This window comes from Cyprinus carpio, chromosome B3, assembly GCF_018340385.1.
Source record: "Cyprinus carpio isolate SPL01 chromosome B3, ASM1834038v1, whole genome shotgun sequence".
In the NCBI taxonomy this organism is placed as follows: domain Eukaryota; kingdom Metazoa; phylum Chordata; class Actinopteri; order Cypriniformes; family Cyprinidae; genus Cyprinus; species Cyprinus carpio.
Genome location: NC_056599.1, coordinates 9,887,059 through 9,902,005, shown reverse-complemented (window position 1 = coordinate 9,902,005; position 14,947 = coordinate 9,887,059). Strand labels below are relative to the sequence as shown.

The 14,947-nt window shown below is 37.6% G+C and overlaps 1 protein-coding gene and 1 pseudogene across 1 annotated transcript in view; both read left to right on the top strand.

Moving 5' to 3' along the window:
* The window catches only part of abca3b (ATP-binding cassette, sub-family A (ABC1), member 3b), a 44,629-nt gene extending 42,121 nt beyond the window's left edge, over nt 1-2,508 (top strand). Inside the window, exon 31 of the mRNA XM_042719578.1 lies at nt 562-2,508. Coding sequence (XP_042575512.1) covers nt 562-693 — 132 coding nt within the window. The 3' untranslated portion in view covers nt 694-2,508. The remainder of the gene's footprint in view (nt 1-561) is intronic.
* Nucleotides 2,509-9,032: 6,524 nt separating this feature from the next.
* On the top strand, nt 9,033-14,367 carry LOC109061362 (annotated as a pseudogene).
* Nucleotides 14,368-14,947: the final 580 nt, after the last annotated feature.

Below are 14,947 nucleotides of genomic sequence, written 5' to 3'. Positions count from 1 at the left end.
TAAAATAATAGTTAAAAGGACACCATTCAGCTGTAATGTATATAGTTTCCTTACTATATTTGATCTAATATTGGTCATAATACACATCTATGCAGTACACTAGTTGTCCATTTCCAGTGTGACAGACAGACAAGTGATAATTAAATTTCTTTTTTTTTTATACAATTTTATAAACTTGATTTCAATTTATTTATTTAAATTTTTATGCAACGTAACCACAGTGCACAACATAACCAGTATTTACATAAACATACTCTTTTTTTTTTTTTTTTTACTCACTATTTTAATTGACATTCATTTTTTTTACATCTAAAAATTTATTGAATTTGCTTATGCTCATTTTCAGTTCTGAACATTATTTACTCATCTCATATAAAATGACAACAGTTCACATTTTTGGTTTCACTTTCACTGTTGAACAAGCTAAAGAAGCATTTTAATGGATTTTATATGCCGCTGAGATTTATATGCTGCTGAGATTGTTTCTGGTTCAGAAAAAGGCACAGTTCGGCAAATGTCTTAAATGCACTTCTAACACATTTCTGTGTCTTTATGTCCCAGGTTTTTGGTGTTCTGGAAACAGCCAAAGAGAAGTACAGCATCGAGGACTACTGCGTCAGCCAGATCTCACTGGAGCAGGTGTTCCTCAGCTTTGCCCAGTTCCAGCACTGCGCTGAGGCCTGCAGGAAATGACACGCTCAAGCACTAAAGGGGCGGAGCTCCTCGATCTGACCTTTACCTGATGAGTAGGAGGTACAGCCTGGGACCACTGGACATTGCTCAGGTGTCTCTCTTCACATACGCATCTCTGACATGATCATCCGTACGTAACACACACTTCCAGACTCAAACACTGCGTGGCACAGACAGAACCACTAACCCGAGGTCTCCGCCAGTAGGGTGTTTATTTCAAGTCTGTGTGCGCGTTTGCGAGCAGTTTGAGTTCCAACGGGACGTTCGTCACACCATCGGAAACAGTCTTTGGTTTTTAATCGGTTGGTGTCCGCACCGAAAAGAAAAGACGTTTGTTTATCATCTGTAAGCGTGACAGACAGGATGTCTCGTGTGCACTTTGCTGTGTTATTTATAAAAGTATTTTTTTGTTCGTTTCTCCTCACCTGTTTTCTACTGTGGTCTCGATACTGAAGGTACATGCGCTTCGCCCCTTTCCTGATAGCATATGCACAATAAGGCCAGAAATATAGGATATATAATGCAGTGTCCAAAAACATGATATAAAAGCTGCTTCTTTGGGATTTGCAATGTTGTAGAATATAACATTTACAAGAAAAGTCGCTGAATATGAATGTAAAAATTTGATAGAATAGCTTTAAGTCATTTATAGAATTTATACAATAGATTTATTAGCATTATCTAGGCATTTATAGATAGCTGTTTGTTAGAAATCAAATTTATCTTCCAAAAAAGGAAATCATTCCTAGTAATACAATTCTTTCTTATGTATATAAAAAAAAAGTCACTTTTCATTTTTTTCGCTGCTAATTTTTTCAATGAGACCACAGATGTTTTAATGCTTTTCCCTCCACATTTCTAGTTATAATTTTTACCCGTGTGACATTTCTTCTCCAGATTGTGATGATGGAGGATTCTTTGGGCTTTGTGTAATTTCGCAGATGACCACTAAAGGACGTACAGTGCACTTTTTTTTTTTTTTTTTTACACATTAAACTGAATTTATCTTAGATACACTAAATGTCCGCTTGTGTGATTCTGTCACAGAGCAAAAACCACAAGCTTTTGTTTTTTGTTATGTTATCTTGCACTACTGACATGGACCAATTCATGCAACTTCACAAAATCCATAAAAGAGCTCACAGAAACACGAAGTAGTGCAATGCAGGAGGGTTTAACGTAAGATTAGTTGTCTGTAAAATCAATTTTTTGCATTGAATGTTTTGAAGATTCATGTTGACGAGGCTCAGTGACTCTCAGGTCAGGCTGCTAATCTCATTTCTACATTGTTTATGCTAGATTTCCTCTTAGTCACTCACATCAGCGAGTCTTTGTTGAACATGATTCTACATCATTACGATGATTTAAAATGAAAGCAGCTTGGCTTCCCTTCCAGACCGTACTGACATCACTCTGACCATGTTTCCGTCCACATTTATGAGAACTGAATGTATTTGGTAGGAAGGAAGAAAACGCAGGCTCAATCGAACACACTGACGTACTGTACGTAGATAAACAGGGCTTGACGGTGACTGACCACACATTGTTTCTTTTCTACGTTTTTGTCGTTGATTGGTGTGTTTTGCACAGTGCTCTGGCTGTCGTGTCTGAACTGCTTGTTTGAAATATTGCATTTTGAGACTCGAGAAGACAAACTTGGGAATGACAATGTTGATTTAAAATGGTCAAATGTATGCCGTAATGCAAAAAGGGAATTTACATTGTAATCTTGTGTACTGTATCACTAAATGAACCTCGTGAGAAATAGAAGTATTGCCATTTCCTTTTTTAATAAATCTGCCTTACGCAAAGGAATTGTGTTCTGGAGTCTTTTTCTTTTCATATAGATTGTGTTTATTATCCTATGATCCCGTTCACACACTGATGACTCATTTCTGCAATAATTAACAACTAAACCTAGCAAACCTGCTCTAGTTTACTTTCCAGCTCCAAACTCGGAAATGTGAGTCTATTATGTAATCCAGATAAACCAGCTGTCAACAGTTAATAATTAACTTCAGTTCAGGAGTGTAAATTACTTGAATAATTGTATTATTATTATTATTACAAATGTATAAATACTGAATGACTTCTGCATAACAGAACAGATGTTTTTGTTCATTCATCGAAAGTCAATGAACGCCATTGTTTGTTCTTAACATTTTTTTCCAAGATATCAGTTTTGTGTTACACAGAAGAAAATCATATAGAGAGAAATCTGAGTGAAAGAATATTGACAAAATTACTTTTTAGGTTAACTGGCCCTTTAAGTACCATGACTCTCTTTTTTTCCCATTTATTGTTAATTTTCAAGGACAAAAATATAATTTATGTGGTATTTATTATGTCTTTTTAAATAATTTAATACTTTTATTATATATACTAATATTTTTTTTAGCGTATACATATTTCCGTAATTATTTTCATGACATAATCCATATTATACTCATATTTTAGTGCTTAAATATGATTTCTTCATACTATTTGTTTCCCTATTTAAACTGCAGCAATGTATTCAGTGACTTTATTAACAGTATCAGAAGGTGTAAGAGCGGTGTTAGCATTGTTCTGAAAAAAGAAGGAGGTTAAAATTAATTTTATAGAGTTTTACGAGTAGCTTACATAACTTGGAATAAAAGGTATAAAGTAACTGGGTCAGTACCCTAAGGTACAGAAGCTAAAAGATAAATCTTTGTATCTTAATTACCCCTAAATGCTACATATTAGTGCCTTAAAGATATATTTTATCATATTTTCAAAGAGTACAATCCCAGTTTCAGTGTGTTTGAGTGTACGTGTATGAGTTTAAAAAAAAACCAGATACGATAATTTCACTATTTAATGCCATTATTCATCTTGAGCTTTTGTGTTCTCAGACCTGTTAGCACTCGTGCATAAGAATGAAAACTTGACATGTTACGGCCTCTGTGTTCCTGTCAACCCCTGACACCGTTAGCAATAAAAGCTAATCATCCTCAGACAGGTGAAGGTTCAGCCATGGGAAAGGAGGACAGATGTCAGTGCTTCTTTCACTACAGCGGCAACAAAAGTCACTTTTAAATGTGTGAACTTCCTGTGCTTCACAATCTTTTCTCTTCACTAACTTTTCATCATAAAAATGTCTTTGAATCAGCTGTTTTTTTTTTATTTCTTTATTTCTTTATTTTTAAGTAGTAGATGAGCCACAGGTGGAGTTCATCACATGAACTATCAGCATGATCCACTAATGTTTTGATATACTGCAGTACAGAGATGATATAAAAGTGTGTTGCACAATGTTTCATTACCGTCTGTCTGATCTGATCTACACTGAAACAGCTGTGTCATATAGTGATGAAGCATTACTCCCGACACATTTGGCCGTCAATATATCAGGCCAAATAAACAGTGAAACTGACCGGAGGTAACTTTCCCTCAGCCTGCGGAGAATGAATACTTTATAGCAGCTTTTATTGCCATTTATAGAAGCTAGATACAGTTGGTTACTGTTTGTATGAGAGCCAGTATCTGAACATCAGAACATTGAAAAATGATTAACACAACAACAGGCAGAACAGGAAAAGCACTGGGGGTCAGAATTCGGGTTTTATATCTTGCAATTCTGATTTATTTCTGTTTATTATACACATGCACTGTAGTTTTGTCTGTCAATTGAAATCCTTGAGCTCTTTACATCAGGATGAATTCTGATTTGCTGTCTATGTTTTCATAATCAGTTCATCAGCTGCAAAAAAAAAAAAAAAAATGTTTTGCAACAACATTGTTCCTCTGTATCATCATCCCTGTAGTTGGTGTGGACCATTATTTTAAAATAAACGACTTTTAAAATGATATCAAGTTTTCACCCTTGGTGTGAATGAGCATTTATTCTTGTAAGTGAATGTGTAGTTAATGTAGTCTGGGTTTTTAAGAATGTGCAACACACAACCTGTCCTAACTGTGCACCATTTATGTGACCCCGAGGGGAAATCTGTGACCCATTTTTGGGAGCTGATTTGATTGACAGGGCCACTTTGTGCACATGATGCATCTGACGGAATGTTGCATCACAGGTCTGTGAAAGCAGGTGTGAAGTCACTCCAGGCTGAAGTGTATCAGAGGTGAGAGATGCACTCATGAACTTTGTGCTAACAGGATTTGTGTGTGTGGGCAGTGTGGCTGATTGTTATTGTAAAGATAATAATATATGAAAGATTTTTTGTGTGTTTGTTTATTTATATATATATATATATATATATATATTATATAATATATACATATATAATATATATATACATATACATATACATATACATATATATATATATATATATAAATTATTCATCAATGAAGAATGTTGTTACTGATAGTTTGGAGAAATAAAAAGCTATTGTAATTTGTAATAGCAAGCCTTCCAGGCCCACTGGCAGGAAGCGCGTGAAGAGTCGAGTGTTTATGGAGTTGATGTGTTTGTATGGAGATTCATTTCCGCTACTTAAAGAAAAATGCATTGTTGTAGTTTACTTAACAAATAAAATATGTTTTAAGGCAATCACTGTTTTAGTTGGTGGTGATGACTGTGTGGGCACCTTACTGTGGTTTTTGCTTATTGTTCATGTTTCGAATTCATGGCATCTTTCATTGGCCAACGCCCACCCATGAGGTCGTTTGACCGACATGTCAAACAACCAATCACAGTTCGTTTTGTTCATCGTCATGTTTCGAGGTGTGGAAATGTCGCCACAATAACAGACCGGTGTGTAAATCTCTCTGACACATTTTAAAGATGCCGCAAACTTTAAATATGTCACATACTTTTGAAAATCTAGCGTTTAGTTGATCCTAATAATCGCTCATCGTCACAGTTGTGAACACGGCTGCTTTCTTCTTTCATGAGGGGGTTTGGCACCACGGTATCTTTGTTTCCAGGCGGAGCGTTAAAGAACGCGACACACATCTCGCGGAAATCCTGTAGAATTCAACCAATCCGATAACGACTTCGACACTCCAGAAGTGTTTCCACTTTTATGACCCAAATGCATCAGACGTTTAACCAACGGTCCTAGGGGTAACGTCTGAGACTAGGGAACCTGCTGACACTTGATTAATTTTGTTGTTTTACGAGTGTATCACTTTCAGCAAAAATGTACAAAGCTGTAACTGGGGTGGGATCAGTACAAAAGCTAAAAGATACCCCTAAAAATTCTACCCCTAAAAAAACTCAAAAACAACCTTGCTACGTGTATTTCGTTAGGCTAACTGAGACTTGTCATAGCACATTTTATGTCTTTAGTTGACTTGACCGGTCTTTTATCCTCTCTTTGTGTCCTCATTTGTAAGTAGGTTTTGATAAAAGCGTTATGTTTAAATGTTAATGTTTAATTTTTGTTTTTTTAGTTTGTATGTTAGTTTGGATAATAGTTTCACTATTTTATGCCATCAATTTACCTTGAGCTTGTGTTCTTGAACCTGTTAGCACTCGTCTGTAAGAATCAAAACACAATGTTACAGCCTCCGTTTTCCTGTCAGCCCCTGACACAGTTAGCAATAAAAGCTTATCATACTCCGACAGGTGAAGGTTCAGCCATAGGAAAGGAGAACGAATGTCAACCCATTTTTTATCTTTTTTTGTATTAGATGAACCGGAGTTCATCACATTAACTATCAACATGAGCCAGTAATGTTATATGAAGTACAGGTATAAAAGTATTGCACAATGTTTAATTACTTTAAGTCTGATTTGATCTACATTGAAACAGCTGTGTAATAAAGTGATAAACCATTACTCTTGAATCATTTGGCCGTCAATATATCAGGCCAAATAAACAGTGAAACACTGAAACAGCCTGCTGAGAATGAGCCATTCGTGCTATTAGCATGCCTTAGCACTTAGATAGGCAATCCTAGTATGCTTTAGGATTTTTTAGCATGTTTTAGCACTTAGCTAGGCGATGCTAGCATTTTACAGAATAATGTTAACATGACGCTAACACATTTTGATGAATGTTAATCATGTTTTAGCAATTACTTTTTTTTTTTTTTTGCATGTTTTAGCACTTTTAGCTAATCACTATTAGCATGTAGCTTTTCACTGCTAGCATGTGTAGCATGTTGGGAGTCCTATTTGCTAGTATGAGTGCAAAGAACCAAGTCCTATGTCTCTACAATATTCTGAAGCAAGGATATAGGACTTCCTATATTTTTTTTCAATTTTTTGGATCTATTTTATAGTATGAGTGCAAAGAACCCCAAACCTGCTTGCCACTATGCAGGGGCGGAGTGGGACCAAAAATCTACCAGGAAATTTCGTAGTCAAACCGCCCCTCGGTGGTCAAAAAAATAAAATAAAATAAAATTGCTAAAAAAATATACTACTATGTCATAGAACACTTGCAAAATTATTTTATATATATTAAGAAAGCCAACCTACTGGTCACATCTATGGTTAGATTGATTTGATGATCCAGCGAAATTGCTACCTTGACAACGCCACGTCATGTTTTAGGTTTTGTTCTATGTGTTCTACAGGAGTTAATAACCCTGCAAATAATACCCGTTAAAACGCGTCATCATCACCCTGTTGAAAAGGTCCATTTTTCACGGTGACACAACCCTTGCTTGTTAGCTTCTGCTAGTGTTAACGTCATAATCCGTATAGGCCTAAACATAGCAGCAGCCAAGGGAAGTTACTCGTTTTAAAATAGGAAATCTGCCATTACCATGAAGGACAATTTAAGAGTCACTCCTAGTAACTATTCATTTTGGTCTCATATTTACCACAGCTACTTTCAATTTTCACAAGCTTTTGGCTGGCTGGCTGAATGTTATCATGTTTTGCTAATTCCCATCTTTGCCTAGCTTTGACGACATGTGCTTCAGTTTATTTCACCTGTAGTATCTTTGCTCGTTGAGCCCTGGAATATGTCTGTTATTTTTGGAGCATTTCACTACCTCCTCCTCCATAATTTTTTTCCCTTTTGAGTCTGACCTTCTCCAGCGCCACCTTTCAGTTTTCTTTTTTTGCCTTTCCATCATTTAAACTCACTCACACGGATGTTAGACTTCCAAACCATGACGAGGAAAAAGAGGTGTTCGGCAGCTTTTTACATCAAAGGCCGACAGGCTATACCATTTGGGGAGGGGTGCTCACTGATCCCCTTATATTTTTGAAAATCCTAGACATGGTTGGACCTGCCGAACGGGTTGAGCACTTTTATATACTGTGTTGAGCAGAGAGGCTGCACAGTTTGACCAGCGGGAAGCAGCCGCACATCAGGCCGCCAGATGGTGTTGCTAATATAACTCGCAATGTATAACTATTATCAGACTGTCCCTCGCGGCCTCAAAACACTACCGGCCCCCCGGGAAAAGTCCAGACTCTCCCGATTGCCACTCCGCTGCTGCCAGTATGAATGATATAAAACAACACATAAGCGTCTGTGACATTCAGATTTGAAGATATGCCTCTTTGGGTTTGGAATGCTAGGGTGCTCAACAGTGGTTGCTAGGGCATGGCTAGGAAGAGGTTAAGGTGATTCATTTTTGCTCCAAAAATTACAACTTTATTCAGCATTTTCTTCTCTTCCGGGTCTGTTGTGAGCACGTTCACAACACTGCAGTGACGCCGCTGATGTACGACGCTGCTGAATAAAGTCGTAGTTTTTGATATTTTTGGACCAAAATGTATTTTCGATGCTTCAAAAAATTCTAACGGACCCTCTGATGTCACATGGACTACTTTGATGATGTTTTTATTACCTTTCTGGACGTGGACAGTATACCGTACATACATTCTCAATGGAGGGACAGAAAGCTCTCGGACTAAATCTAAAATATCTTAAACTGTGTTCCGAAGATGAACGGAGGTCTCACGGGTTTGGAACGACATGAGGGTGATATATAAATATTTTTTTTATAAAGTTTATAATATATCTAAAATAAATAAAAGAGCTCAAAACTATTTTTAAATTTAACGTTACTCATCTGAACACAATATAAGGTGGCGGCTGGTGAGAGGTTACGCCGGTTTTAAGTTGAATAAAGGTCACAGACCTCTGTGTGTCATAGTTCAGATGTGCTCATTATTTGCTCACTGTTGTCAGTTGTAGACAATATCGTAATATTTAGTGCATATACAAACCAAAAAGCATGCAATAGTATTAGTGAAAAGATTGTGTTAAACCTAAATTTTGTCTTTCATGGCCTGTTATATTATATTACATCATATGTTAAATATTCCTGTCCTGTTTTAACATGCTGAAGAAGATTAATAATTCATCACGGCCTGTCACATACACACTAACCACACCAACCCTTTCTTCTCATGGATTTAAAGAAATGTTTAGGGTCCCTCCCTTACACAGCTGCTATAAATGTGTGAGTGCATCAGTTGAGAAGCTCAGAGAGAAAATGGCTGTTTTCGAGTCGCTGCTGCAGTTTTCCAGCACAGGTACATTACTGGGAGCTTTGCTGTTGCTTCTGGTTTTGTATTTGCTTTCTACTGGATCCAAATCTCAGAAAGAAGGGAAAGAGCCACCGGGACCCAAACCACTGCCGCTGCTGGGGAACCTGCTGACCCTTGACCTCACGAGACCCTTTGACACCTTTTTTGAGGCGAGAACTTGACTTAAACACATTCAATACTAACAGTAGCCTAACATTTTGAGATTTGTTTGTAAATGTCTTTCTCTGTGTTCTCCAGCTGTCTAAAACCTACGGGAACATATTCCAAGTGTTTCTGGGTCCCAAAAAAACTGTGCTCTTAGTTGGATACAAAACTGTCAAAGAAGCTCTTGTGAACCATGCAGAAGAGTTTGGTGACAGAGATATTGGACCTAGTTTCAGGTTAATGAACAGAGAGCATGGTAAGATTCTTCTTCTTTTTTTTCTGCCCCAAATGAATGTTCAAACTGTAAATGCAAGACATTTCACAAAACACCAAAAAAAGCTGTTGCACAAGCATTCAGATCTTCATGGCCTCTCAAGCCCAATGAAATATACTCAAATGTGTATGACTACTGAAAAAAAATAAAAACGGATTTTCATGAAATTTGCCAAAATATGAGCTAAGGATGTATATAACATTTGGTGGGAATCAGCCACTTTAATAATGAAAACCCTTAAAATGCATTTAATTATGGGACTGTTGGCTTGAAATTGTGCATGCTCTGTCTTAAGTGAGTATATGTAGGTTACTAGTAATATTTGGTGACAGAATGTGTAACATATAAATTCATGACCAGTCATTTGTGAAATGACTTGTCACTTATTAACCTGCCATAAAATGCATTAATGTTTATGTCCCAAAGGTATATGGTTAATGCATGTTTAACTCACTGCTTAACTTTCTGCTGGTGTTGCTGCAGACTAATGGGCTGATGGTTTTGTGTTGATCAGGGATCCTGTTTTCCAATGGAGAGAACTGGAAAGAGATGCGACGCTTCGCTCTCAGCAACCTGCGGGACTTTGGGATGGGCAAAAGAGGAAGTGAAGAGAAAATCATAGAGGAAATTCAGTATCTGAAAGGAGAGTTTTTGATAAGTTTGAAGGTACAAGCTGAGACACACACATGCAATCATGCTCTTAGTTTATAAGTTCCACTGAGAGACGGTTTGTTGTTTCTTCTTCTTCACAGGAAAACCCTTCGACACGACACAGCCTGTGAACTACGCTGTGTCAAACATCATCTCATCTATCGTTTACGGCAGCAGATTTGAATACACAGACCCTCAATTCACTCAAATGGTCGACAGAGCAAACGAAAATGTTCGGGTTTCTGGATCGACTTCAATGATGGTAATTTGAATGATGGTGCATCTCAATAAATTAGAATGTCGTGGAAAAGTTCATTTATTTCAGTTATTCAACTCAAATTTCAAAACTCGTGTATTAAATGAATTCAGTGCACACAGACTGAAGTAGGTTAAATCTTTGGTCCTTTTAATTGTGATGATTTTGGCTCACATTTAACAAAAACCCACCAATTCACTATTTCAACAAATTAGGATACTTCATAAGACCAATATTTTTTTAGTGAATTGTTGGCCTTCTGGAAAGTATGTTCATTTACTGTACATGTACTCAATACTTGGTAGGGGCTCCTTTTGCTTTAATTACTGCCTCAATTCGGCGTGGCATGGAGGTGATCAGTTTGTGGCACTGCTGAGGTGGTATGGAAGCCCAGGTTTCTTTGACAGTGGCCTTCAAGCTCATCTGCATTGTTTGGTCTCTTGTTTCTCATTTTTCCTCTTGACAATACTCCATAGATTCTCTCTGGGGTTCAGGTCTGGTGAGTTTACTGGCCAGTCAAGCACACCAACACCATGGTCATTCAACTTTTGGTGCTTTTGGCAGTGTGGGCAGGTGCCAAGTCCTGCTGGAAAATGAAATCAGCATCTTCAAAAAGCTGGTCAGCAGAAGGAAGCATGAAGTGCTCCAAAATTTCTTGAGTCACATTTCTTTTCTTCACCCTTCCTCCAGAGTCTAGGACATTGGTTTCCAAATAAAATACAAAACTTGCTCTCATCTGAAAAGAGGACTTTGGACCACTGGGCAACAGTCCAGTTCTTCTTCTCCTTAGCCCAGGTCTGTGGTTCAGGAGTGGCTTAACAAGAGGAATATGACAACTGTAGCCAAATTCCTTGACACGTCTGTGTGTGGTGGCTCTTGATGCCTTAACCCCAGCCTCAGTCCATTCCTTGTGAAGTTCACTCAAATTCTTGAATCGATTTTGCTTGACAATCCTCATAAGGCTGCGGTTCTCTCGGTTGGTTGTGAATCTTTTTCTTCCACACTTTTTCCTTCCACTCAACTTTCTGTTAACATGCTTGGATACAGAACTCTGTGAACAGCCAGCTTCTTTGGCAATGAATGTTTGTGGTTTACCCTCCTTGTCAAGGGTGTCAATGGTTGTCTTCTGGACAACTGTTAGATCAGCAGTCTTCCCCATGATTGTGTAGCCTAGTGAACCAAACATAGAGACCATTTTGAAGGCTCAGGAAACCTTTGCAGGTGTTTTGAGTTGATTAGCAGATTGGCATGTCACCATATTCTAATTTGTTGAGAACCAAAGACTTAAACTACTTCAGTCTGTGTGCACTGAATTTATTTAATACATGAGTTTCACAATTTGAGTTGAATTACTGAAATAAATGAACTCTTCTATGACATTCTAATTTACTGAGATGCACCTGTATATGTTAACCAGAATTAATAAAATGACAATTATTATTTACACATATGGAACTGTTTTGCAGTTCTGTATAAAGTACTAAAATTAAACTTAAACAGATCACCCTTTTACAGCAGATTTATTTCACTAATTTTTAAAAATCATAATCTAAATATGATTTTCATTTACAAAAATCAAAACTAAAAATTAGCATTAGCAACTTTTCGCACCATCAGTCGCACACACACTCAGGGTCATGAACAGTTCAGTCAGTTGTTAACTGGATCACTCTGACTGACCAATGAATCATTCAGTGTGAGTTGTGAAGTTAACTGAAAACAATCAGCTCATTCATGAATCAGACGTTTCCCATCTAGGAGCGGATGTTGATATCTTTTGATAAAGTATAGGTAATAAAATTTTACACAGATACATTAACAAAGTTAAAATACTACCTGTCACTGCTGTTTTGTAGAATGACATAAAAACTACCACAGATACTTGTGAAAGTGCATCTTTGGAGAACGTGTCACTCAGTATTTCTCGTCTCTCATTGTCCATTTCTAGCTGTACAACATATTTCCATGGTTGGGTCCATTCCTGAAAGACAAAAAGATTATTATACACAATATTCTGCAAAATAGACAACAGATGATGAATTTGATCAATGGGCTTTTGGATACTCTGAATCCACTCGACCGCAGAGGATTTGTCGACTCTTTTCTCATCCGTAAACAGAGCGAAGAGGTACTTCATTATTTATATATTTTTTTGGCTCATCGAATTTTCACTTATGATTCCCTTTACTGTAAATTAACACTGAAGATGAAAATCATCATTTTGCACAAGATCTGAATAGGTCTACTTTCATTTTGGGTAGTATATTCATTTTAATGAGTTTTTAGCTCAGTGAATAAATAATGAATATAAAAACTGAATAAATATGCATTTTGTGGATTGCATTTGACAGAAATCTGGCAAGAAAGACTCGTACTTTCACCAGGACAATCTTATGATGTCGGTGACAAATCTCTTTGTTGCTGGTACTGACACCACAGGAACAACTCTGCGCTGGGGTCTGATGCTAATGGCCAAATATCCTCATATACAGGGTAAAAACATATTAATGTCAAGAGTTTTCCTAATTTTTGAATTTAGTGGTGTCCAAAGGATGTTTTGTATTTGTGTCAGATCGAGTTCAGGAGGAGATTGACAGAGTGATCGGTGGACGTCAGCCAGTGGTGGAAGACAGAAAGAAATTACCGTACACAGATGCAGTGATTCATGAAACTCAAAGACTGGCCAATATAGTACCCTTGAGTCTACCGCATGTAACCAGCTGTGATGTTACCTTCAATGGATACTTCATCAAGAAGGTCGGTCAGAAGAATTAATATGTATAAGCCCTAGTGAAGATACCATGTGCATCTTGATCATTAAGGTTTTGGTCTTTTCTCCATTTTTTAGGGCACCACTGTAGTTCCTCTGCTGACGTCTGTTTTGAAGGATCCGAGTGAATGGGAAAAACCAAACAGCTTTTACCCAGAACACTTCCTTGATGAGAAGGGCCAGTTCGTCAAAAGAGAGGCTTTCATACCCTTTTCTGCAGGTACAGAGAAACTTCAGCTGAAGGCCGAAACCATGTCTTGAACATTCAGGGGACCAAAGCAGTTTTAGATAGTAATGGTCTTTTTTATTTGAAGGAATTATAGAAAAAGAAAGGAAACCAGTAAAATCACTAACATTTATTGTAAAGTAATGCATTTGAACTACTTGAGGCAGACCAGCCAACTGAGCATCGGCCCTCCAGCTCCCATTAACTCTGTTCCAAAACATGTTGTGCTGCCTAACTAGACAACATTTTAAACAAACAATTCAACAGCCTCTCTCTCTCTCTCTCTCTCTCTCTCTCTCTCTCTCTCTCTCTCTCTCTCTCTCTCTCTCAGGACGCAGGGTTTGTCTTGGAGAGAGTTTGGCCAGGATGGAGCTCTTCCTGTTCTTCACCTCCCTTCTTCAGAGCTACCGCTTCTCAACTCCACCTGGAGTGTCTGGAGATGATCTGGATCTCAAAGGAGTAATAGGAATAACTTTGAATCCGTCCCCACACAAACTGTGTGTGATCAGACGCTCATGATTCAAGAAAATAAAATAGAAAAACACAGAAATAACCTCATTGTAGTATGATTTTTTTACACTCATTTTACAGTGCTTGTTCTTCTGAGTGGATGTATATACACGTAAATAATGAGCAATGTCAGACTTTTGGTATTATAGAACTTCTCCGACAATTATAGTAATGGAAAAGAAACTTTCTGTGTTGCTAGATTATAAATCAATGAATGATGTTGTAATTGATTGTACAGAGACATAAAAAATATTCTAATTTGTTTTTAAATAAAGCACAATTGCAACCTTCCTGCGCCTAGTGGCAAGAAGCGCGAGGGCTGTTTCACAGCGCTTGTGCAAAAAGCATTTGCATGGAAGCATCACGTGTTTTACCTCACAAATAAAATCTTTTGAAGCAAGCATTGTATTTAGGATATTATTGTATAAAGTGATGCAAGAGCTCTTCTTTATTTCCAGCATATAACAATTTAATTGAGCTCTTTTTCACACGTGCTGTGAAGAAATCAAGATGGATACCCATCCAAAGTGCACACACACAGCAGTGAATACACACACACTGTGAACACACACCCGGAGCAGTGGGCAGCCATTTATGCTGCTGGGGAGCAGTTGGGGGTTCGGTGGCCTTGCTAAAGTCTCGAACCCACAACCTTAGGGTTAGGAGTCAAACTCTCTAACCATTAGGCCATGACTTTTTTGTAAGCGAAGAAAACAAAAATAACAACTTTATTCAATAATTTCTTTATCAATGGTCTTCTTTGCGTCTCTCCATATCACCGAATGCTGTGTATGCTCTTCTGTATCATCCGTGCCACAAGGATGTGCTGTTTTATTTCAAATCAAAGCTAAATACACGTATTTGGCACTCTATGGGACAGTCACAGGCCTCCCGGTTTTCATCCAAAATATCTTAAATTGTGTTCCGAAGATGAACGGAGCTTTTATGGGTTTGGAACGACATGGGGTAAGTGATTAATG